The sequence below is a fragment of the Leptosomus discolor genome, chromosome 1 (genome assembly GCF_034619465.1).
Source record: "Leptosomus discolor isolate bLepDis1 chromosome 1, bLepDis1.hap2, whole genome shotgun sequence".
Lineage (NCBI taxonomy): Eukaryota > Metazoa > Chordata > Aves > Leptosomiformes > Leptosomidae > Leptosomus > Leptosomus discolor.
The window spans coordinates 116932340-116956060 of record NC_141391.1 but is presented as its reverse complement, the minus strand read 5'-3'; the positions used below and the strand labels follow the sequence as shown (position 1 = coordinate 116956060).

The following is a 23721-nucleotide window of genomic DNA, read 5'->3' as shown; positions in this document are numbered from 1 at the left end:
AAGTTACCCAGTACCTAGGATCTAGCCAAAGGGCTGTGGCTGGCTGCCAGGCTGAAATTACCAACCTGGGTGTCAGGCCTTGTTGGTTCCTTCTTGCTAGCTTGAAATAGGAGCTCCCAGCAAGCATTGTGTGCCAGCTCTTCTTCTAGTCATGTTTCTTCTTACAGCTTTATAAAATGTTTGAGGTAATTATAGTACTTACTAATATTTATTCCCTTCTAAGCAATTATCTGAATGCGTTTATCTCCGGTATGCTTTCAGAGTACTCTGCCCCCTCTCACCATATCACTTCATCTCCCTGGCTCAGTGCTTTCTGCTCCCTCCGTTCTTATACAGTCCTTGGTCCTCAGCTTCCTCCACCTCCTGAATATGCTGTCATGCTTTGCTTTCCTCTCCTGGAAGTTCCCGTACCCTGTCTTTCTACTCTGCTCTCTAATCCAGTTGCAGAGGAGGGATGTTTGCTGCATCTTGCAGGGGATGACTGCTTAACTGCCCTGCCAGGTGCTAAGGCGCTTTGCATTGAAGGGTATGGATACCAAAAGAAACTGGGCTGGCATCGTGCCATCTCCCAGCTTTCTGCTGACTGCTTGTGGCCTGCAGACAGTATCTTAAGAGCTCCAGCTGAAGGGTTTGACCTTTATGCCTGCAGTCTTATCCGGCGCCTACAGCAGGAGTCACAGCATGGAAACTCCAGTGCTTTCTTCTGACCTGTGATATAATTGTAGGCAGGTTGCTTTGTCTCTGCTCTCGGTTTCTTGAAGTGGAGAGTGGCTTTAAAGGTGTCACAGGATTTTTCTGGAGGAAAAGTGCAGTGTTAAGAGCTGAGGTTTTGCTTGCTGTTGTTAAGCAAGCAAGCTGCTTTTTTCTTACACGTGTTGGGAGTGTAGCGTGGAAGAGATTGTTATGCCCTGATTGATTTCATTCTTGGTGTTAGTAAAAGAAGAAAATTGATTTCTACTTTGAGCTCTATGGTGTTACTTACCTGCATGAGCTCTCTTGCTTATCCTACATGAATGGGACCAGCCTCTTCTTGCCACCTCATTATGCTCATGGGGCATTGCCCACGTGATTGTAACTTGGAGCTGCTGCAGTTCATTCCAGCCATCAGTGTAACAGCAGCACAGTTAATCTATGGGTCAATGGCATGTAAGGAGCTGTTACATCTAATCAGTCCTGTGCCATGAGCTAGTCGGCAGTTAAATCTAATCCAGAGTGTGTAGCTGCCAAACACTTTAAGTTGCCAAGCTCTTGTTCCTTTCTGCTGTAAATAAGGCAGTCTTGAACAAGATCAGCTTCAGGTGCCTTGCCTGCGAGCAGGGATCAGAGTTCAGCCTCAGATGCCTGTGCTACAGAGGGGCAGCGGTTGTCCAGAGTCTGAAGGGCTGTGAGGTGGATGTAAATCTACCTGGTCATCTTCATACGTAGATATCAAAACACCTTCCTTTTGCTCATCTCAAATTGCTCTTTCTCCCACACCCTTCCCCTTACCTAGATGAAAAGAGAGGTGTGTTCAGAGGTGGCCTCTCATGTACTGCCGCTGTCACTACAGTATAGAGGGACCCTGTCCATGTTCTTGCATGTGTTTAAGTCTTGACCTGAGATGCTTGGTTTTGTTTTGTTCCTTACTTGTTTCTGCTGCTCTTACACCTCATCCACTCCTCTTGAATTTTCCGCTTGTGCCTGCAGGGTCCCTCTGCAGCCCCAGGTTAGCCCCTTTCCCCTCTGTAGTGGGAGCTCTCCAATGATGTGCTTGGAAGTACACCTCCTTGCACTGCTGAAGGTGGGAGAGGTGATGCTAAAAACTTGCTTCCACTGCAGCTTCCTCTGTCTTTGTGGGGCAAGTCATGGGAGATCATCCCATTTATCTTTTAAGTGGAATAACATTGCAAAAGTAAAGAATGAAGACTGCCAGTTGCTATGCACATGGGTCTGCTGTCAGTTTGCTTTGGCTTGCATACTCCCAGGGACCGTGGCAGGGTTCCCTCACTGCCCTGCAACCACCATGTGAAGGATGGGCAGCACTTACTGCAGCAGTTATTCGGATTCGTGCCTGGCCCTCATGCTCGGGCTGGCTTTTTGATCAGCCTTTGCAGGGTAGAAGGTGGCAGTGAATGTGTGGTGGGAAGGAGGTTGGCTTCTTCCTGGTGGAGGCGGGGGAAGCCATCTGGGATAGCTCTGAGCTGCATGGGGTGGTGTAGGGCAGGTGAGGGTTTGGTCTTGGAGCAGTCTGTTACTTCTTCTTGGAGGCCTGCCCAGGTGCCTCCCTGCTTCTGTCTCATCTGGATCACAAAGCTGTGTAGTTCAGTCTGTCCCCTTGTTTTGGTTGGCTTGTTTTGGGGGAGGATGTAGGGATGAGAGGGGTGAGCACGAGGGAAGATTTACTGTGTGTCAGATACCTAATAGCTGCTCTAGCAGATCCACTGGGATGCATCCTAATGATCTCGATGTAATGCATTTGAGCCTTGGAAACCCACTTGCTGAGAAGGGCAGCCCAGGGCTTTGTGCTCAGCTCCTGGAGGAGGAGGGCTGAGTTCCTGGCAGGGAACAGGCAGGCAGCAGGAGCTGGCTCTTTGGGGTGCCGGCAGGTATCCATCCCTCTATGAGAAGGAGCCAGAGGGGAGCCATATGCAGGGCTTTGGCATGGCAGAGGAATGACTTGGGAGGCTTGGCCAGGCACCAACTACTGCTGTTACCTCAGAAATGTAGATTATCAGTGATTGCAGCTGTGTGGAGGCCAACTAAGTCCCTGAAGAGATGTAATCTGAGGAAAGAGTAATTTTCTTGATGGAGACATCTGAGTGTTGGTGGAAGAGAGGGAGATGCGCAGAGGAGTGTGGCCATAGCTGGGGCCAGCAGCCTCTAAGCCTGGCTGCTGACAGCACATGCAGGAGGGAGAGGTGCTGGAGGATGTGGCTCCCACCCCAGTTGCAGGAGCAGTACCTGGCTCTACTGCTCCCATTTCTTCTAACCCCTGCTGGTCCTGAGGTGGCAACATCTAGCCCTCTCCTCTGGGCACTGGTGGTGGCCTGGAAAAGAGGTGGGCTGTTTCTCATCTACAAAAATGATTGAAGCAAGGGTCATGTGAGAAGGATTCAGCAGTCCTGGAAGATGCCAGTGGAGCCATGAAGACCCCTGAGATAGGTGGGGGTGATGAGCGAGGGGTAGAAATGAGGGTGGGAGACAGCAGGAATCCGCTTTTCCAGTAGACGGATGGATGTGAAAGAATGCATGTACGTGATCCTAAAAGTGCTGCAGTAGCAGTTCTCTGTAGTTACTGGGGTGATCAGCATCGGTTTCTAAATAGTTCTCTATACGTGGATGCAAGTCTTGAGTGTGGGTAGGGTGAAGCGAGGCTTCTGGGGAAGTATGCTAGCGGGAGGCCAAAAATAGATTATCAAAAGCAAGAATTGAGAAATTAAGAAAGCTAAACGGATGTATGCAGCTCTAAGAAAAGGGAGTCATATTTGAAAGCATATTTTTGAAAATACATTTGCTTAGTCATCTTACAGATAACTTCACTATTTTTACCTTCTTTGCTCTGATGACACTTCATTGTCTGTATAATGGGTTTAGCATCCACATTCTTTTCTAGTGTACAGGGAAAATGTGTCTGCTAATTTTGAGTTGGCTTTGTAGAATTGCTATACCTCTTGGCTGTGAAGTAAATAAAATACTGTTCTTAAAACTATTTTAAAGAAGCATAGCTGGCATTATTTTCATTCTAACCCTTTTTTTTAACCCATCTTCCATGTGTGCAATCAAATTTGAATAAAGAATATATTCCCTTGCTATTTCAAGTGTAATAAGGAAGGTGCCCTCAACTCCACCAGACAGAAAAGTAGTGATGTTTGGGTTCAGCACAGTAATCTACTGGGGAACGAGTGCAACATCAAGGGCATCTGTGGATTTTTATTTCTGTGTGTTTGCAGGGGCTGTGGCATTGCTAGTAGGTTGCTCACAAATGGTGGCTTAGATTACCTCTGTTGCAGGCAGCAAGATTTGCATCTTGCTGTTCCTATTTGATCTGCAAGTAGTGATGAGAGCTGTGTACTCAAATTCAGATTTTCTGAGTAGCAGTCTGCAGTCATTAGGGCAGTGCTTAGACCCCAGAGGCTTTTTCTGTGTTTTCATCCTGTTTCAGTAACTGTGTCTCTTGTTATCTTGTTCCTGAATATTTTCTCTTGTAAGAGGAGACTGTTTGTTGCAGCTGTTAAACCTCAAATGTCTTGAATCTCCCTTAGGGAAGGGGAGGAAGAGTTCCTGAGGCTTCTGCGTAAGTAGACTATAGAAACACCTACGTGTCTTCCCCAAGTGTACAGCCAGAAGGTATTACTGGTGCTGTCCTAACTAGCTGATGGATTCTGGCTGGTTCAGCCTGCGATTCCTCCCTCTTGCTCTCTCACTGTATTGAAGGGGTTTAGTAAGGGAGCTGGAGTTTCTTTTTTCTTTGGCATGTAATGGTACTGGATGCCTCTGGTTGCTTTTGTCAGAGCAGTGTAGCTAGGAGGTGTCAGAAGAAATTATGGATGTTTATTTGGTCTCCTGGCTGGATATAACCATGAGAGTTTTAGTGAAATGTGTATTGAATAAACATTGGGTAAATCTCCTAGGATAAGCACCACCTGGAAGCTGGTGCTGGGAGCTGTGCATATCTTCATAGCAGGATTTTAAAAAAAATGTTTGTATGAGAAGAGTTTTGCACCCTGTGTTTGGTTCCCATCGCTTCAGTGGTTTGTAATGTTCCTCCTTATGTTCCCTGTAAAGCCAGTTGGCCAACTTTAGGAGAGGATTATCTGAGTAAAATTACCCAAAGCCCTTACTGCCTTCAGAGTTCCTTCTTTCCCCCTCTTTCACAGTGCCAGTGGCTAGCCCGGGCCCACACGTGACCCATGCTGTACTTGTGTGCTGGGGTCAACCCCTGGGCTTGCTGGAGCCCCTCGGTCCTGCCTCAGGAGGCAGGTTGGGCTCCCCGTTTGTGCCGCTTTGCTGGGCGGCAGCGGGTGAGTGGCCCTGGCCCCAGCAGAGAGCTGGAGAGGCCAGAGCCTGCCAGAAAGGGCAGGAGCTGTGTCGGAGCTGCCAGCGTCCCTTGTCAGCAGCTCTGTCCGAGGTGGAGACAACTTGGTGCCTTCCCCCTCATGGCCTGGCCCCAGGTGGAAGTCTGAGGCAATGTGTGCCACAGTCCCCTTGCTCCTGCTGCCCCCTCGGGTCGTGGTCCCTCCCCCCAGGAAGACCCAGGGGATGCCGTGGTGGCAGGAAGCCTCAGCAGGAGCGAGTGCCAGGTTCCCCAGGGCCTGGCGGGGAGCAGGCGGCCATGGTGGGCCTGGGGGTGCCTCCCCAGCCTGGAGTGGCCGTGGCTTTGGGTGTCAAGGGTGGCTTTTGTGTGCTTTGGGGCATTTACCAGGAGCAGCCACGAGCCAGTGGTGCCCCGACCTTGCCTTGTGAGCTTGTGCAGGGCATTAAGTTTGCCTCCGTGTCTGGAGGTGGTATTTCATAGCTGCTGAAGGAAGGTACTCATGAAGCTGTGCTAGTGGGTGCTTAAATGGAACCAGTGTCAACCCTCACCACTTGCAGTCTGCTGCAGTAAACTGAGGAGGGGGGATGGCAGCAGCAGCTCTTTGGGCTTGCTTTTCCCAGCTTCCTTGCCCTGCCTCCCTCTCCCTCCATCCCTTCTCCCTGCCTGTGCTGGTCTCTCCCAGCTTTGTCAGTCTCTGACAGGTCTGGAGCATGTGTGGCGTTTTGGTGTGGTTGCTGTATCCATTCGACTTGGATCAGTCAGTCGCTGCTAAGGCTTATAATCAGTGCAAAATCTCTGGGGTGCAGCTATTTACAGAAAAAAAAAAAAAAACACCACCCTTCCAGACTTGCATCAAACAAGAGTTTTATTCTCATTAATTGAATTCCTCTAGAGTCTGATAACTTGGGCATGTTGAAATCAGATAAATAAAAAGCCTCCCTCCCTGGTAGCTATGTAAGCTTTTCCTTAACTCCCTGATCAGAGGGGACAAGGCTCTGCTAAGTAAGTAGCTGAAGATCAAAACTTCTGCATATGTCTGCCCATCGGGGAGTGTAGGCAGGAGGACGCTCGGTGTGGTGTATCAGCAGAGGAAGGGTGTATCTCAACACTCCCCAACCCCACCCCTCACCTTTTCTCAGTTGATTAGGAAAGATTTTTTTGTTTAGTGACAAATGTTATTTAGTCACCCTCAGACACGTAGTCTATGTCTGTAAACTGTGAATGTGCTTTCTTCCAGACCTTCAGATAAACCTGCAGCCCTGCAAAGGGGCAAGTCTGCTCCTGCTCAAGTCGGTATGTATCACGTTTGGAGCATCTTTTGGGCTGTGCTGCCCCGTCTCATCACGTGGGTACGGAGATGCGTTGCTCTGGGAGGCAGGAGGGCATTTGGACTTGTGCCCAAGGTGTGGTGTTGCTGAGCTGATGCTGTAATACTGAAAAGATCCAACTTGCAGCTTTTTCCAGACTCCATACGTCAAGTGAGACTTGTGGTCATTAAGGTCATGTCTCTTTCTCCATCGCATCTCTTGTGTGCAGCTCTTGTCTTGGTGATGAAGGCTGGGGCCCCTCTCGTTCAGCAAGTGCTGTTAGTTAGTCCAAGGTCCTTCTTCACTGTGCCTGTATCACCCATGCCATACCGAGGTACCTGGCTTGCCAGCCAGGCTTTCGCTTGTCCTGGTTTTGAGCCAACACCACTCTCCCCCTTTGGGGTCCTTCTGCTCTCTCCCTCCCCTGCCACCCCTGATGCCACCTTTCTTCTTGCACCCTGGACTTGGATTTCCCCCCACCCCTCTTCTTTTGTCAGTATTTCTGTCCCATAGCTGTTTACACTACCGACGCAGTGGCATCTGCCCCCACCCCCCGGGACACTTTTTCCGCCCTCTCTCCCATCTCCACCATCTGCTGCCTCTGCTCCTGCTGTCGTGCAGTGGCGTGAAGCCAGCATGAGTCCCCTGACCGCGCTGACCTCCTCATCTCAGACAGCGCTGGGCTCCTTCCCTCTGCCTTGTTCCTCTTAAATGCTTTAACTTCTGATTTACTGAATGCTGCTAATCATACTTCACCCCTAGCCTGGATAGCCCCTTCTCCACCTTCAGGTTTGCTCCTCAAAGCTTAGCAACTTTACAAAGAGGACCGGCACACACATAAGGGCCTGCTGTAACCTGGGGGTTTGCCCTGTACTCCTCTCCTTCTCCATGCTTTTCACAAAGGTAGATTTTCTAACCCTTTGGCTTGCCTTAAGGGTCCCAGCTCATTTTCCCTTGTCTCTGTTGTTTGCTTTGCTACTCGTAGCCTCTCTCCCTCAGTGCAAAGCTGCTTTATCCCCTCCTCCTTCAGCAGCTGCTCTGTCCTCCGCAAGCCCCATGGGATGCTCTGTCTGGAGCTTTTGCCTCCCAGCTCTCTGCCAGTTTAGTCTGTCTCGTGATTTACTTTGTAAAGGTTTTCTTAATAGCCCCCACTGTTCTACATCTCAGTTGTGATCCAGCGTTCCCTTCCTTGACTTAGCAATTGCCCTTGTGATAACCAGTTTTGTGTCTCTTTCTGGAACGGTTTCCTCTGAGTCTTGTGGTCTTTGCTTTTTCCTGCCTCTCTGACAGAGCTTTTCTTACATCCTTATGAGTATACCCTGCTCAGCTTCAGGGTTTGGTTTTTTGGTGGCTGTAAAGGGCCTGTGACGCTGTCCACCTCCTCCTACGGTCCCTGTCTCTTGGTAATTTTATCCAGTAATAAAAATTGGACTAGTCTCTCTCTGATGATGTTACGAGTTTACATTTCTGTTCAAATTAAAATCTTGATATCTGTCTCTGGTGCTTGCTTATATGCACTGTGCATGCACCTGAGTCTGTCGTCTTAAGAAGAGTAGGCTGCAGCACTTCCTATCCATCTCTGTCTCTGAAATCTGTTCAGGTTTTTTTGTTGTCTGCTCATTTCCCTGAACTCTTGAACTAATTCCTCCTCCTCTGTCCTGCCAAATGCAAGAGGCTTGTCTTCCCTTTAAAAAGCCGTTCTTAGCCTTGTCTACCTTGTCTTTTCTAGCACTTCTTTCCTCTGTGTGGTTTTCGATTCCCAGCCTCTGCCTCTTGTTGGATTTCCTCAGGCTGGGTTCTCATAGAGAAAGATGGCTTATCTGATTGTGCTGCCTTGTCTGCCACCCCTTCCCGGATAATCTGGCAGCCTTTGGCCAATTTCACGCAAATTTGATGGGAGTAGAGAGCTTGGAAATAAACGAGTTCCTGCAAGTCTTGTGAAGAGTAGGTAGCCGAGTTGCGGGGTCTGGCAGAGGGGTGAAGGAGACTATTTCTTCAAGGGCTCTAGCAGCACTTCCAAATGACCGTGCCAGCTGTAAGAGAAGCTCCAGCTGAAGCTTGCAGTCAAATCATTAGTCTCGGAGACAGCCTCCTTCCTGAAGGCATAGGAAGCTAGGTTTCATTAAACTCTCCTACTCTTAGGGTTCTTTGCTAAAAGTAATGGCTTGGAGCCCTTTTATTTTCTTCTGTGTAATTGGGAGTGACCTGCAGCAAGCACTTGTAGCACTGCTTCACCTGGTCCCTTACCACAAGGCCTGTTAAGAGACCCGCCAGAGATCCCCCAGCAGAGGAAGTGAGCACTTCCTCACACGCAGCATCGCTCTCTCCTGCTCCTCAGCCTCTCTTGACCCATCTGCTGCCTGTCTGAAAGTGGTGTTTCACAGTATGGCTGAGCTGGTGGAATATCGCAGCTACTAGTGAAAAGGGTTGTTTGTACCTGTCCCCCAACCCCAAAGAAAAAAAGTGTTCTTGCTGTCTTAGTGGAAACAAATAACTCTGTTCTTGGGTCATTCTTCTTGCAGGTCACTATGAGGGTCAAGCACGGGAGGAGTGTGTGTGTTGCTAGGAATAAAGTGAGTGAGAAAGCAAGGCTGCTTTTTTTTTTTCCATGGCAGCTGGTACCTAGATCAGCTTAAACTGCATTGTGAAACCACGTTTCTAAACTGAGTTTCCTGGGATGAGGGTGTTTCTGCTGCGGTTTTCTCTGTCGGGAAGCTGGCACAATGAGGCTGCTCTGAGTAAGTGCTTGGTGCTGAGCTAAGGTAATTAAGAGCCTACAGCAGCAGCAAATGCAATCCTGTTGGAGTGTCCTTCACAGAATGCTTGAGGTTGGGAGGGACCTCTGGAGGTCATCTAGTCCAAGCCCCCTGCTGAAACAGGGCCACGTAGAGCAGGTTGCTCAGGATGATATCCAGGCAGCTTTTGACAATCTCCAGGGATAGAGACTCCACAACATCGTTGGGCAACCTGTGCCAGTGTGCAGTCACCCTCACAGTTTATTAAAAAAAAGAAAAAAAAGAAAAAAGTTTTCTGGTGCTTTCTAGCTGCTCAGTCACTGCTGGTGCATGGAGTTGTTCCTCCCCAGCGAGCAGAATCACATCTGATTGTCCTTCTTACTCATTGATAATAGTACTGTGTTACGAACGTGTGTAGAGGGAATGATCATACCTTTCTCCCTCCCAGACTGGAAGCAGTAGTAACATAAATGCTTCTGCATCTCTGTTTCTTTTTTTTTGTTTTCCTTTCCAAATACCAGAAAACACCTGTCCTCCCATTTGAAATGGGAGCCTTGCTGATAGCCTCTGTAGCATGCCAAACTAATAAATTACAGTGTAAGGAGACGAAGAGTTCTGACATCTTAATTGGCAATAAGAGGCAGCAGGTAGCTGAAGAATCTCCCTGGATCTGTGTCTCTCTTTCAGGGATGGTGTCTAACCGAATCACAGAGGTTTTGAGAGGCAGCAGCTTGCTAGTGCTTAGTGCACAGAGAAGAAACCAGAAGGATTTGGGAAGGGGAATGGAAACTGTCTGCTGTTGCACGGCTGTGCTTTGTATTCTTGGGATCCTTTATGGTGGGGTGGGAAAATTGTTTTAGAGAAATGCAAGCTTTTAGCCAATACACTTGACTTTGGGGCTGACTTAATTTGTTGTTTACCTGAAAGCTCTGTCTGCTGAAGAAGAGGTACAAGATGGCAGCTTTGCCTTGCAAATTGGACATTCTCTCATGGTAATAGCAGTGGCTGAGGGGCACGAATGTTTCTTCAGCATGCCAGAAGGAAGCAGGAGAGATTGCTCGTGGCTGCATTCATTTCTAGATATTACATTTCATAACTTCTTGCAGTGCCCTTTCTACAGAACTGTGTGCTCTGAAGGAGGTGGGGAGAGGTGCAGAGCCCATGCCAAAGGATACAGCTGGAGTGCTGGAGGAACAGTGTGCTTTGGGAGGTAGGGAGGGATGTACAGCACAGCAGTTTCTCATCGGCTCTTCGAACCTGTCGATATCTAACAGGTTATTGTAAAGTTGCTCTCCTTAGAAAGCAAACAATTTGGGGTTAAGTGATTCATAAATGGCTGCTTGAGGGTGCTGCTTTGGAGGTTGAAAAGGAGGTGCTCTGGCCCTGCTCAGAATAATAAGCATGCAAGTAAAGGTCCTAGAGAAAGTTACGGTTCTGAACTCCTAAGTGTCATACTTACCAAAGTAAGGGAAAACCTGGAGTCACTTGGAGCAAGGGGAGGGGAATGAAGCCAAATAAGCAACTTCCAGACGTATGGAAAGGTGGGCCAAAACACTGGAGTTTCTCTTTGGAGATAAAGGGAGGTACTTGTGTGTGCTCCCTCCCTCCATTTGTTTCAAATGAAGAGAGCAAGGACCTTTGCGGGAAGGTAAAGAACCAAGCTCTTTGTGGATCAGAATTATTTTGAGTCTTCTTCATGAAAGAGAGGGAATTCCTTTAATGAAAGACTGGGTAGTAAATGCAGTTTCCTTTCTGGCAGGTATAATGTGAAGGTGAGATTTGGGACTCTACACTCTTCTCTCCTGGGAGAGTATTTTAAGCATCTGGGATGTTATGAGGTGAATTACAGCAATAATAGGGGCATTCAGTTGTTTAATACTGGGAAGGATTGCAGAGCATGCAGGAAAATGAAAAAAAGAAGTGACATTAAAACATTATTGACTATGAAACAAAATGAAGTTTCTTACTGTCTGTGAGTGAGTGATCGCACAGGGAATAATGTTTGACAATTCTAAGAGTGACCCTGGCTGTTGAACATGTAGGACCTGAAGACTAAAGAATAATAATAAAAAGAAATACAGAGGCTGCAGGGCATAATGAACTATGTCAGAAATTTCCTGCCTAGCTGTGTCGCTCGAAGAATTTAATTTCCCCTCCTCCTCTTGATAGGTTGGGAAACACATACCAGCTGAGAGTTCAGCAGTCTGAAATGTGTGTTGATGCTTCATAGCTTTGGTACTAGCATGACAATGCTGAATCTTTTAGAGGGCTGGGAGCAGTACTAGAGACACCAGAGTAAATGGTGTGTTGTTACATGTATTTTAAGAGCTAAAAGAACAGAAGAAAAAACACACGTAGGAATCTTTGGAACTTCACTTTTTGTGCAGGTCTACACTAAATCTTACAGTGGAGTACCTGTAGTTGCAGCTTCAAAGCTCAGGCTGGGAAGGCAGTAATGAAGCCGTCACTGCTTTTCATTAGAGAATATAGAAGTAGGCATTGCCTTGGTTATTCCAGCAGGTCACTGTAAATGCTGCTGTGTCTCATAGTGCTTAACCAGACCTGGAACCAGCAGTAGTGATATAAGTCACTAGGGCATGTATTCAGTGGGCTGTAGGAAAGAAGAAACTCCCGAGGATAAGACACAAGAAGTGCAAGTTGGAAGTAGTGTGTGGGCAAAGCAATGCTTCCTGCCTGCGTATTCCCAATAGAAGTATAATCTGCCAGGGAGCTTCTGCTTGCATATTTTTCCCATAGTAATAAGGGTGGTGGTGGTATGGTGTATGAAGAACATTCTGATCTGAGAGTTGGGAAAGGGCTGGGGAGGTTCTGTTCTGACCTTGAAGGAAGAGAAATAGTTGATTAAATAGGTTCATGGGACAGGCTCTACCTTCAGTACAGAAGAGAGCCTGTAGTGCTGCTGGAGCTCCTTGCTGTTCTGTGGGGTTAGTCAAAACTTACCTCCTTTGGGGAACACAAGTGTTGCAGATTATAAGGAACTCTTTGTCTCAGCATCTTTCCAGGAAAATAGTCAAACTATAATAAGCAGTAGGTGTATTGCACAAATATGTTTGTGCCCCCAGCAGTTGTTTACCGTTATAGATCTGAACCAGCAGGACAGTCAGCTCAGCCTTTCCCTCGTACATCAGCACGTATTGTTACTCACCTTTTGCATCAGGTACACCTTGATCCACCAGCTTCTTCAAAGCTTGTGTGAATTAAGGAGCTGAGCACCAGGAGCCGCTGAGCTCAGGGACCTGCGTGCAGAATGGCTGCCCTGCCATCCTCCTTCCTGTTGTTAATATGGGGTATCGCTCTTTTCCTCTGACCACAGGCATGGCTGGCTGGCTTCTGGACTTCCATGACTTTTCAAAGTAAAGCTATACTAGATTAAAGACTTTAGTCATTGCAGGCTTTAGTGCAGCTAAGTAACTTTAAATGTACTTTCTGATGGGATGATCAAGAACGACAGAACTGTAAGAGATCTTGTGTTGTGCGTCCCGCAGGGCAGATTCATCTCCACCTATGGTATTCCTGAAGAAAGTAAATGTCTGTCAGAGGGATCTGTAGCATGAGAGACTTTGGTCTCACAAAGCAGCCTCGTTGGTGCCTCACTTTTCTTGCTTCTGGGAAGTTAAAAATATACCTAGCCCCCTTGCCCGACCCGAATCTCTGCTGTTCAACTCCAAGCCTATTGTTTCTTGTCTTCTCGGTGTCCAATGTAGATAATGAATTATTCCTTCCGTCTTCGAGCATTTTTAGAAGTTTAAAGGTTGTAGTAATAGAGATGATATGTGGCTCAAGAATATGCCATTCTAAGGCCATGTTAAAAGTAGCACATTTTAACGCACCTAATTGTAGACACAGAGAAGGAACAGTTAAGAGGAATGTGATATCCATATAGTATGAGGTTTGCTTAAAAAAAAAAAAGAAAAAAAAAGAAAAAAATCACATGGGCAGATCACATTTAACACTGTGCAGCTGTAGAATACCAGTGCTGTACTGGGGAAAGTAAGGAAGTCATCTGTCAATATAAAGACCAGATCTGAGAAGAACCAAAGGATGAAAAATGGCTCTGATCTTGGTGAGGGCGTTGGATGTCTGACTGGATGCATAATTATAGCAGAGGTACAAGACCTCTTTTGCAGGCAGAACTTGGGAAGCTAGTCACAGGCCAGAATAATCTATGGTGATTAAAAGAAATGTCACCCCTTTCATATTTATTGAAAACATTTTTCTTAAAAGACAGTAAACATCTGCTGTGGAAGTGAGTGGCTGTGAAACAGAGCAGCTAGCAGAGATGAGTGAAAGCAGTTGTGTTGGAAGAACAAAGAGCTTCATTGGCAGCTCCTGTCTCGTTTGCCTGTGCTTTGATATTTCCCCACTGATTGTGATATTTCCATACCAATTATTGTATAAATTGTTCCTGGCTGACCTCTCTACTTAGCCATCCTTAGTTGGCTTAGCAGTGGGAGGAATTTGAATGAGGAATGAAGAGCTTTTTGAGTCAGTTCAGGAAGGACAGTCCATGTGCTGGGAGTGGTGGGATGGTGGCAGGAGCAGAGGAGGAGGATAGGGGATCAGGCACCCTTGGTAGCATGATTGAAAGATCAAAGCAAAAGGGTGGAGGATAGGGACACAGCTGTTCTGCAGGTGACTCCAGCCAGCCTTTCAGCACAGTGAACTCTCTTGGCATGACAAAAAATACATCAAGCAAAATACTGTATTTTCCCAGACTGAGGCTTTACAGAAATGAGGGGAGGGTTACCACATGTTTTCTTCTGATAGCATTGTTTTTTTCCATCTGGCAGCAGGTTGCAGTGTACAGAAATTGTCCCTGCTGTGACTCATTTATACAAAAATTAATATCGAACCTAATTTTTATTTGTACGTGTTAGCAGGAGAATTCACAGAATAGCAGGTTCATGTCGCTAGAAGATTGTCCCTCTTTTGGTGTTGCCTGTTGGGGCAGAGTCTCTCATAGAGATTGTGTTAGTCTTCAGCCGATGAAAAATAAGACGGCTGCTTGGGGAGGTGTTCTCGGTGGCTGGGCAATGGTGAGTTTGGAAGAGCCTTCTTGAAACAAAACACTTGTTTTGTGGATATCAGTCACTGCTTTTTCTTTGGACTCCGCAGCAGGGCTAAGGGGCTGGTCTTGGCAAAAGCCATCTGCGTCCTCCCTAAGGGACAGAAAGGAGAGAGGAAGGGCCCTCCCCCTGAAAAGCATCGTCCCCAAGGGAGACTGAAAAATTAATCTGAATTAAGACTGAAGGGTGTTCACTGTCCCTGAGCAACTTGCTGGAAGCCTGTGCAGGGCATGATGCTCCTGTTTTGGGCTAGGGGACTAGAAGCACTGAGGAGGAGTGAGTTGTCCGGAAGCCCTGCTTGCTAGGCTACAATTAGCTGCATGTGCCTCATTGCTTTGTGAAAGCGGCCAGTGCATGAGCTGCTCCAGCTCGAAGGCTGCTTCTCCCTTTCCTGCTGTTCTGTGGCCTGCTGCCGTGAGCTGCAGGCTGTGGCATCGCCCCGCAGTGCTGCCATCCTTGCTTGTGGTGGGCTGCGAGTGTATGTGAGGCAGTGGGGAAGCAACAGATTAACAACACTGGCTAATAAGCAACAGTGCCCTTGGACTGGATGAAAACTGTTTCCTTGTTGCGGGCACGGTATCCTTTCCTCGCTGGGTGGTTGGAGTGGGGTACAGGTATGCCTTGGGCCAGGGCTGAAGGTGCCAAGCGCAGCCAGAGGAAGAGTCTGCTGGCACTCGCCTCGCCTCAAACCGTGCCATGCCATGCATTGGAGAGCAAGGGCCAGTCGGGTGGCAAGCCTGGGCCCCTGCATTGCTCTCGCCTGAGCGAGCCCCAGACCTGCAGGAGGGCAGCAGTTGCCACAGCCTGTGATGCACTTGGCGATTCCACCTGCTCTCTGGTTGTGCGTGCCCAGAGCATCTCTCAAGCTATAGACACTTTAGTGTAACTGCTCTTTAGCACTTGTGTCTGAATTGTCTTCATTGCTGGAGACTTTCTGCCAGGTCCTGTGGTCTGCTGCAGATGCTAATTTGTCATAGCCAAACAGGATTTATGCACGCTCCCCTTCCCTTCCCTGCACATGGGCACAGGCTCCCGCTTCAGTTCTGAGGGTACTTTGATGGAACCGGTTCAGCTGGCCATGTTCAGAGCAGAGATAGCCACGCTTCTAGAGAAAAAGCTGAAATGGTGCCTTTTTCAGTTTCTGTTGTGGTATAGCCAATGCATAGCCTACAGACCAGATGTGACCCGTAGGGCTGAAGAGTATAGCCTGCAAGGACACATGTTCTGAAGGGGCATGAGGACAGGTGTACCAGTTCAGACTAAGGGTCATCCACATAGCTCCATCTCATGTCTCAAAAAGATGTAGGCAGACAGCTATGCAATTGTTGCTTATTCTGGGAGCCTCCCAAAGCTGATATGATCTACCTGTTTAGTAGTCCTCTTTCAAGTGCTTGTCCCACCCACATTTCAACCCGTGTAAACTTTCCATATCCACAACATCCCTTGGCAAGGATGTCCCCATGTCTGCTGTGTGCAGCTGCAAGAACTGCCTCACTTGTAATACTGGATCTGACCAGTTTCGGTTGACGGCCCTTGGTTTTTAGGCTACAAGAGATAGTAAATGGTCAGTTCTTGAGCATCCTCTCCATGGCATGCATATTTGTATAGACCTTTACCAGATGCTCTTAAAAGTCATCTTTTTTTCCAGGCCAGAGTCCTTGCCTGCTCCATTATTTCTCACATAGAAGCCATTGCCTAGTGTTTATCATTGGTATTGCTTTTCTCTGATGCTTTTTTTCTGGAGCATTTACAAATTGAACAAACAATAGTGACAACAAAAAAAAACCCCAAACCCGAATGTGTGCTGTGTATTTGTGCAAGGGATGGGGAGAGTAATCTCTGGATGTTTTCTGTCTAATAGTTGTAGTCAAAGGCACAAAGTACTTTTTAAAGGAAATTTAGTATTAGCATTATCAGTTATTGACAAATACTGCTTTAGACTTCGAAGTGAAGGAAAACTGCTGTAAAGCTGCAGGGGTAGAAACATCCCTTCAAGCTATGTAATCCATTTGGTGTTGAGCACCGTCAGCCCTATGCTTCTGGAAGATACAAAAAATATAAAGACTTTTTTTTTTGATTACTCTCTAATGATTAGAGACACAGGATGCTGCTCCTTGCAAGAGCTCAAGTTTCTCTTTTAGTTTAAGTAAAGGTCTACTGACAGTGATTATTGATATCTAAGATAGCTTGATGCAACTTGCTGTGGTGCCTTTGGGTGTGGTGAAGGCATAACCCATGCTCTCAGAGATGGGGAGAGTGTTTGTTCAAGAGGTTCCTGTTCTTTCTGTCCCTTGTTTTTATTTATTCTTTTGGTGTGTCAATGCCTTGGCAAGGTTTCTGTGTGCACAGCCATCCTTTCTTTCATTATACTCGCCTATCCCTCGTGATAAGCCTTAGATCAATGTTCTCAGATACAATTTTGCATGCCCGTTCTTCTGAAAGGGGCCTGGAGGTCCACCTCCTTCCCAAAGAGAAAGTGTTTGGCACTTTCTGAAATGGGGCATCTTCAAAGTGTTTAAAATCAAGCACGTGAAATGACCAGTCATGTCTGGAAAACCTGAGGTCTGCATGTCTCCCAGTGGAAAGATCAGATCTTGCTGTAGTCAGCTGACGTTGCTGGGAGGGTGCAGATTTTGCAAAGACAAAGTGTATTCAGAAGCTGAGCTACAGTGCTTCTGGGTGAGATGGCTGGCAGGGATGCTTGATGCTGCTTTCTTTCTTGTCGATTGAATGGAGAGGCATTGAAGTTCTGGTTGTGATATGACAAGGGGCACCAATGGCCAAGTGACTCTGACATTGCATTTCTCCCTTGCTTCTCACCTGCCTCTCAGAGTTGCTTTGCATGACATTTGCTGTGGCCCTGCAGCCTGCTGGGCGGGCTGGCGTAGGGAAGGCACTGGGACCAGGCATCTGCTGGTGCCCGAGTCCCACACAGTCCCCATGCTGCCTGACCTTGAGTCTAATTGCCCGGCTGTACCATCCCTTCTTGCTGCTGCTGCCTCCTCTTTCCCCCATGCACCTCCAGTCTCCCAGATGGGGCCTGGGAGATGGGTAAGGCAGCGGAAGTGTTGAGAGCTGCCTGGCTGTTGTTTGGCCTGCTCTTAGCTCAAAAGGCTGGCCACAGTAGCCCTCATCTGTAGGGGAGAAGGATCAGGGAACACTTCCTCCTTATTGTGTGGGATTTGCTGCCTTTTGGAAAAAAACAGATGCACAAACCTATCATTTCTTATTAAAGTAGCTCTTGGCTCACTACCTCCTCCATATCAGCCCTTGCATTGTCAGTAAATTATATTGGATTTGCAATTAAAAGCCAGCTGTGCCAGTGAAGTACCAGCCAAATGCCACCATAACTGTCTCCTGGGCATCCTAGGGGAGGTGTGGAGCGCACAGCTCCTCCTCCAGTGAGCTCTTCTCTCGCTTCGAGAGGGAAAGATAAGAGTTTAAAATGGGATCTCAGGCACATTATTTCTGTTAATCAGAACGCTTCCTCGCTAAGAAATGCAGTTCTTTTCTTGCTACTGTGTGTTCGTAGATATAGCAATTCCCAGAGCTAGGAAACTGCCAAACACCCTTCACTGTGCAAATTTAACTGTTTGAGGAGAAAACTTGTAGTGGTGGATATCTCAGGCTGATTGTTTTTCTTCTTCCCTTTCTCAGTTAAAATAATTTGTTGGAGAAGTATCTCTGCTTCTGCTGTGTGGGGTTTTTTTAAGTGTTGAAGAGCGTTTGTGCCCATGTGTTGGAGCAGGCGTTTGTGGCCAGGCAATGGCAAGAGCACTGCAGATGTGCTGCTCCCTGCCCCTCTGGAGATCCACCCCATTCAACCAACTGCTGAGCCTTTGTGTCTTGCCTCTCTGAGGCTCAACAGAAACATGCTGCAAGTTGTGGCAAAACCCTGACTGTTCTGTCTTCCGTACACGCTGGAGCTGGGCAGGGCTTCTTCTGTCCCTCAGCTGCTTGGGCTTCTGGAGCCAGAACGGGAAGCAAGGAGCTCTGAGCTTTTATCTCGCTCACTTTTGGCTGGATCAGGAAGATGCAGCAATCCAGTGCAAGGGGGAATGGGAGAGGAGGAATGCAGAAAGTGGGTCTCTTCCAAACCTGGAGCAGGACTCCAGGTTGGAGGGTTACAGGCAAGGTCCCAAAAACCGCTGGTAAGGGAAGAAGGAAGCTCGCGTTAGTGCTGGCCATGAGGGTGGTGGGATTTGACAGTTATCAAAAGGCTGCATGCATCAAGATGCAGAGATCTGCATTGTGGGTCTCCGAGATTGTGATCTTGCCAGCGAGCTTTGGAAGGGCCGATGCGTGTCTCTGATAATGAAGATTTTCAACTGGATTGGAAAACTCCTCAAAGAATTCCTGTGTAAAACAACCCAGCGTTGCATTGAAAGCCTGCAAATCAAGGTCATGCACTCAGCTAAGAAATACCTGAATGAGTGTGGTGTGTGCAACTTTTAATTCCTACCACTGCATGTTTGCCTTGTGGCGCAGTTTTAGTTGTCTCATTGCGTGCAGGGTATCTGTATGCTGTATCAAGGCTACATGTGCATACAAAAACTGTGTTATGAGCTAAGATCTTGCCCTTCCTGCTGCTTTAAAAACAGTTTACTTCAAAGGCTGTAGTATTTGCTTTGTCCTTTGGCCTTTATGGGGTGAGAGAAGAGGCTGTCTGCACCTTAGATGTGTTAGTTGTCTCTAGCGGTATCTTTCTGCAGGATGAAGAGATTGGTACAGCAAACAGTGGGGGAGTGTTTGCCTCTGTTGTTCCTCTCCCTGTTCATTTTGAACGTGCTAGCTTTCCCCGTCCTTCCCTTAAATCACATTATTTCATAAAGAGTAAAAAGAAACATAATTTGGAGCAGCAGCGAGCTGAGCCCAAGTTAATAGTTTGAATTGCACTCCATCTGTTCAGCTGCACGGCCTGATGGATATGCTGAACCCATTTTTCACAATTTGTTTTAAGCTGGTAAGAACCATCTCTCCTGGCTCTGATCCAGGCTGGCTGTGGAGAAAAACTTCTTATCTGGACATCCATGTCCAGAGGGCAGGATTGAATTGGTAATCCCCAGATGCCTGGCTACCTCTTCCACCTGTAAGTTGCTAGTTTTTGAAAGGTTAAATTCTTCTCTGCACTTGAACATTGCTGTAGAAAACTAGGGGGGGGGGGAGCAACCCAATGTGTACACACACAGAGAGGATGAAATTTGCAAACGTGATTATGCAGGACCTGCTTTAAATCGGCTTATTGCTGTTTTATGATGGCAAGCAAGCAGTCACAGAAGCCAGGGTGATTGGCCTTGCCATGTGCACATGCTGCTGGTAACTCAATAACCGGTGAACACCCACAGTGGTCTCCAGACCTCAAGCCTTTGATGTAGCAACAAACAAGATAGATTGCTGTAATTTATCTGGCCCCTGGAGGGCTGTACTGGTAATGTGCCATGAGCCCAAGGGCCAGTCATCCATAATCTGTGTAAAAATACAGCAGATCGCAGTCACCGTGCTGTGGGATCGTCTTTGTTTCGTGCCACAAGAGTTTGCGTGTGTACAGTGCACAGTACTAGGTCTCGATTTCCAGCAGCCAGGGGTGGTAAGTCTTAGTTTAATATGCCCACTCCCTCCATTAACTTTAATTGGTTTTGTTATGTACTAAATATACTCCTTTCAAATAGACTTGGGAAGATAGTGCTGGAAACGTGGTATTTCCCCGTATGCCTTTGCAAGTGTAACAGAGAGACTGGAGAAGGTGTACTGGGTTTGGGGGAAAAAGCATGGGATTTTATACCAGCCGAAGTCTCAAGCAGGTTTGCTGATGGAGGACAGATGTTTGTGGCATTTCAGTTGGGTAGCCCAGAAACCCAAGGAGAGGGAGTGTAGCCTGCTGGCTTGCACGTGGGCCTCTCTGCTGGTGGAAGATGGTCCCTGTTGGGCTATGCCAGGAGAAGAGGGAGTCACTGCTGAGCCAGGAAGCCCCAGCAGCGGCTCCCCAGCCACCCACGTGCACTGGGGTGCTGAAGAGTGGCTGCGTGCCACCTTTTAGTGCCCTCTGGCAGCAACCCATGCCTGGCATCGCAGGGTGATGGGGCTGGAAAATAAGAGTAGCATTGAAAACAAAGCACTGTCAGCTTGAGTTTCTGGTTTGTTGCTGTTCAGTGCTGTACCTTTTTGTGCCTGGATTCTTATTGCTGCCAAAGAAAGGTTTTAAGTTCTCTCAACACCACTTTTTTCATGGGACTTCTTAAAAAACACTTCATTTAGGTCAGCAAGAAAACTGCAACGTGGCTGGAGGAGGTGCTGTGCCAGAGCCCCGTGTGCCAGTTGTAAAATGGGGTGCAAGGACTTGCCTTGCTGTGCGCGGCTGCGGAATGGGTAGGACAGGTACATCTGGGGGAGGTGCGAGGGCTGCCTGCCGAGAACTAATGCTGGGCTCCTCTCTTCCCACAGGCATGGCCTTGGCCCAGCGGCAAGTGGCAGTGCAGGAAGGGCCCCTCTACCGCACAGAGGGGTCCCACGTCACGCTGTGGTGCAAGGTGAGCGGCTACCAGGGCCCGGCGGAGCAGAACTTTCAGTGGTCCATCTACCTGCCCTCTGCCCCCGAGCGGGAGGTGCAGATTGTCAGCACCGTCGACCCCTCCTTCCCCTACGCCATCTACACCCAGCGCGTGCGCAGCCGGGGGATCTACGTGGAGCGGGTGCAGGGGGACGCCGTCCTGCTGCACATCACCGAGCTGCAGGACCGGGATGCTGGGGAGTACGAGTGCCACACGCCCAACACCGACGAGAGGTACTTTGGGAGTTACAGCGCCAAGATGAACCTCGTGGGTAAGCTGTCCTGCTAATGGCACGGCTGGGGCGATAGGGCATCTCCCAGCTGGCCTGCAGCATAAACCCGTGAACCTCCTGTGTGTGCTGTAGTCTACACAAGGTGTCAGAAGAAACACCAGTGAGGAAGAATAGGAGCAGAGAGCAGGTGGCACGGTAGTGAGAATTGCAGGAAATCACCGTATAAAGACGTAGGTGAAATCAAGCTTTCTTTAGTAATGAGGCCCTTATAATGAAGAAACACCAGTCAGCATAGCTGGGGAGAGGAACATTTGAAGCCGTGCCTGAAATTTTGCAAGAGGGATGTGGAACTGATTGACGCAGAGAGAGGGTTAAGGGAGGCTGCTGCAGATGGCACAAGCTGCAGAGGAGAGAGCTATGTGCCAAAGGTGGTGAAATAGTGGACTGGGGAAGAGGGGAGCGATAATAAGCGGCAGGTAAAGGGAACAAGAGAGATGGTCATCTTTAGGCTCTTAACAGAGGGCAGTGCTGAATGCATCCTGAAACTAGCACACCAATCGGACAGAGCTGTGTGTAGATGAATGTGGGGGAGTTAGAGTGCTTTTTTTTTTTTCTGTCCACATTAGAAAAATCAAAAATGGGTTATTTAAAATCTGGAGTATTTCCATGGCACCTCTCTGACTAGCTGATTTGACCTTTTCAGGCTTTAGCTTGCTTTCTGTATCTCAAAATGTGATTGGATTTGAAGTCTCTAACTCGGTTAACAGCAGTTAAATAGCTTCCATCAAACTCTTTGGCTGAAGGACTCCTAAAAGAGCTCCTCCGCAGCCGAGACACCCCTCTAGCAAATTTAAGCCCACAGGCAGTAAGCTTGCTTTTCTTAGGAGATGTTCATGAGCCTGGAGGTTTCTGGTTTGGAAACCACTTTGGCATTATCCAGACTTGCTAGGTGGTCATGGTGTTGCTGGTTCAGGCCATGTTGACACAGGAAACCTATTGTGAAAGGAGCTGGGGTGTGAACTTAAATCACAATAGCCCTCCTTTGGGTTGCACTTCTTGGCTCCAGCTTGTGTGCAGCTTGGCTCCTTCCCTTCAGAGGTGCCAGCCCAGCCACTCTCCCGGGTGAAGCCCCAGGGCCTGGGTACACGTGCTTATTTAGGTGCCTGATTTCCCATCTGATGTCCATGAGCAGTTGGGAGGTAGACGCTTGATTTTTATTTTTTTTTTTTGTAGTTCCGTGATTTGCTTCAGGTGTCCAGATTTGCAGTTCCCCCTTTAGTTTAACCGAGACTGAGTCAGCGCTGCTTCTGTAAAGTCACCTGGGAGTGAAGTGCATTGAAAACCAACACCCAGTGAAAAAAAGTGCCTGGGGGCAGGGTGGGGTTGTGGCAGTCAAGAGTTTGCAGCTCAGTTGCTCTGCCAGGGAGCTGCACCCTGTGGAAAACCAGCCCATGAGCTGGGGTCCTTACAGCAGAGCTGTTAAGAGCAAGCGAGAGTACCTGCGTTAGCCCCTGGCGTGGGGTGCAGCATGGGGCAGGGACGCAGGCAAGTGTAGCCAGTGTGTCCTATGGCTGGGCAGCGGGGAGCTGCCGCTCTCCCTGGGCGCTGGGGAGCCAGTGCCCTCCTGGCTTTAACTGTAGCTGAGCAGCTGCTTCGGTGGCCAACCCAGGTCTTGCTGGGTTGGTATGCTTTTGCTCTGTCCTACCCTTGCCACAGGTACGAGGCACGTTAAGATTTGGGACTCTGTAGGCACCCATGAACAGTACTTTGAGGACATTGGCTTTGAGGCTTACGTGTGTCGGGGATGCTTAAGAAAATTGATCTAAAGTAACCTTTAGTGGATTAGTTAAATCACATTATGCCCCTTCGTGGATTCTTGCGCTCAGAATTTGGGACCCTAATTTGGTTTAGCTTAATTCATCTTTGAAAATTCATTTCAGAAGTGACTTAGGGTCACTTGCTTTTTGAATGTGTGTATCTGCATAGGTGCTTTCTGTGGTTTAACCAAACTCTGGCAGAAACTGAATTTTCCAGAGTGTCCCCTGCGATGACCTGTAGAGGACAAGCCTTTACAGAGGGCTTCTCCTCTGGCTCCCATTCACGTGAACCGATGCTGACTTCAGCCCTGTCAGACCCTGAAGTCCTGCTGGGGAAATGGGCTCTGCTCTGCAGGGCTGGGCAGAGCACGCATCCTTTTCTTTTCCTGTCATTTTAAGCTCTCAGCTACAGGTCATGAGTTTTCAGGTTGGCTTTGTTGCTGCAGACAATGTGCAAGAAGAGGTACACAAGAGCTAAATGAGAGTTATTGTTCTCATTTTCTCAGAAACAGAACCAAACTTTGTTTTTTTCTTTCATCCAGTTATGAATTTTTAATTGACTCATTAGATTGAGTGGCTCTCTTTTGGCAGCAGCAAAGCCTGGAGGGAGACAGGTTTGTTAGCATCTCTATTCTCTCTGTTTATGTGTGAAATGGATGGATTTGAAGCAGTGTTGATTTTAGACTTGCTGCTGTGGGCGCTTTGAATTGTTCTGTGCTGTGATTGGAGAGAAGAGCTGAAGGGTTTCTTCCCGATACAGCCCTGTGATGGGGGAGATGGGAGTTTTGGGGGAATGGGACTGGTGCAGCAGCATACGGGGCTGCTGTCTGCACCGGGATATCTCAGCTTGGATCAGAGCAGCTGAGATGCACCTTTGCTCCTGCCATCTGAGCAGTATTGACGGCTATCCAGGGCTCTGCAGCTAAAAATAGTCTTGTCACCTTCAAAAATGTGCTGATTGGCCTTGAAAGTACACTTCTA

The 23721-nt window shown here is 48.0% G+C and overlaps 1 protein-coding gene across 1 annotated transcript in view; it reads left to right on the top strand.

The window, feature by feature from the left end:
- IGSF3 (immunoglobulin superfamily member 3) overlaps positions 1–23721 on the top strand; it is a 101383-nt gene that overhangs the window by 10228 nt on the left and 67434 nt on the right. The window contains exons 8-14 of the mRNA XM_086460355.1: positions 442–526; positions 4242–4273; positions 5226–5480; positions 6252–6363; positions 18097–18294; positions 18424–18581; positions 20585–20962. Coding sequence (XP_086316481.1) covers positions 442–526; positions 4242–4273; positions 5226–5480; positions 6252–6363; positions 18097–18294; positions 18424–18581; positions 20585–20962 — 1218 coding nt within the window. The remainder of the gene's footprint in view (positions 1–441; positions 527–4241; positions 4274–5225; positions 5481–6251; positions 6364–18096; positions 18295–18423; positions 18582–20584; positions 20963–23721) is intronic.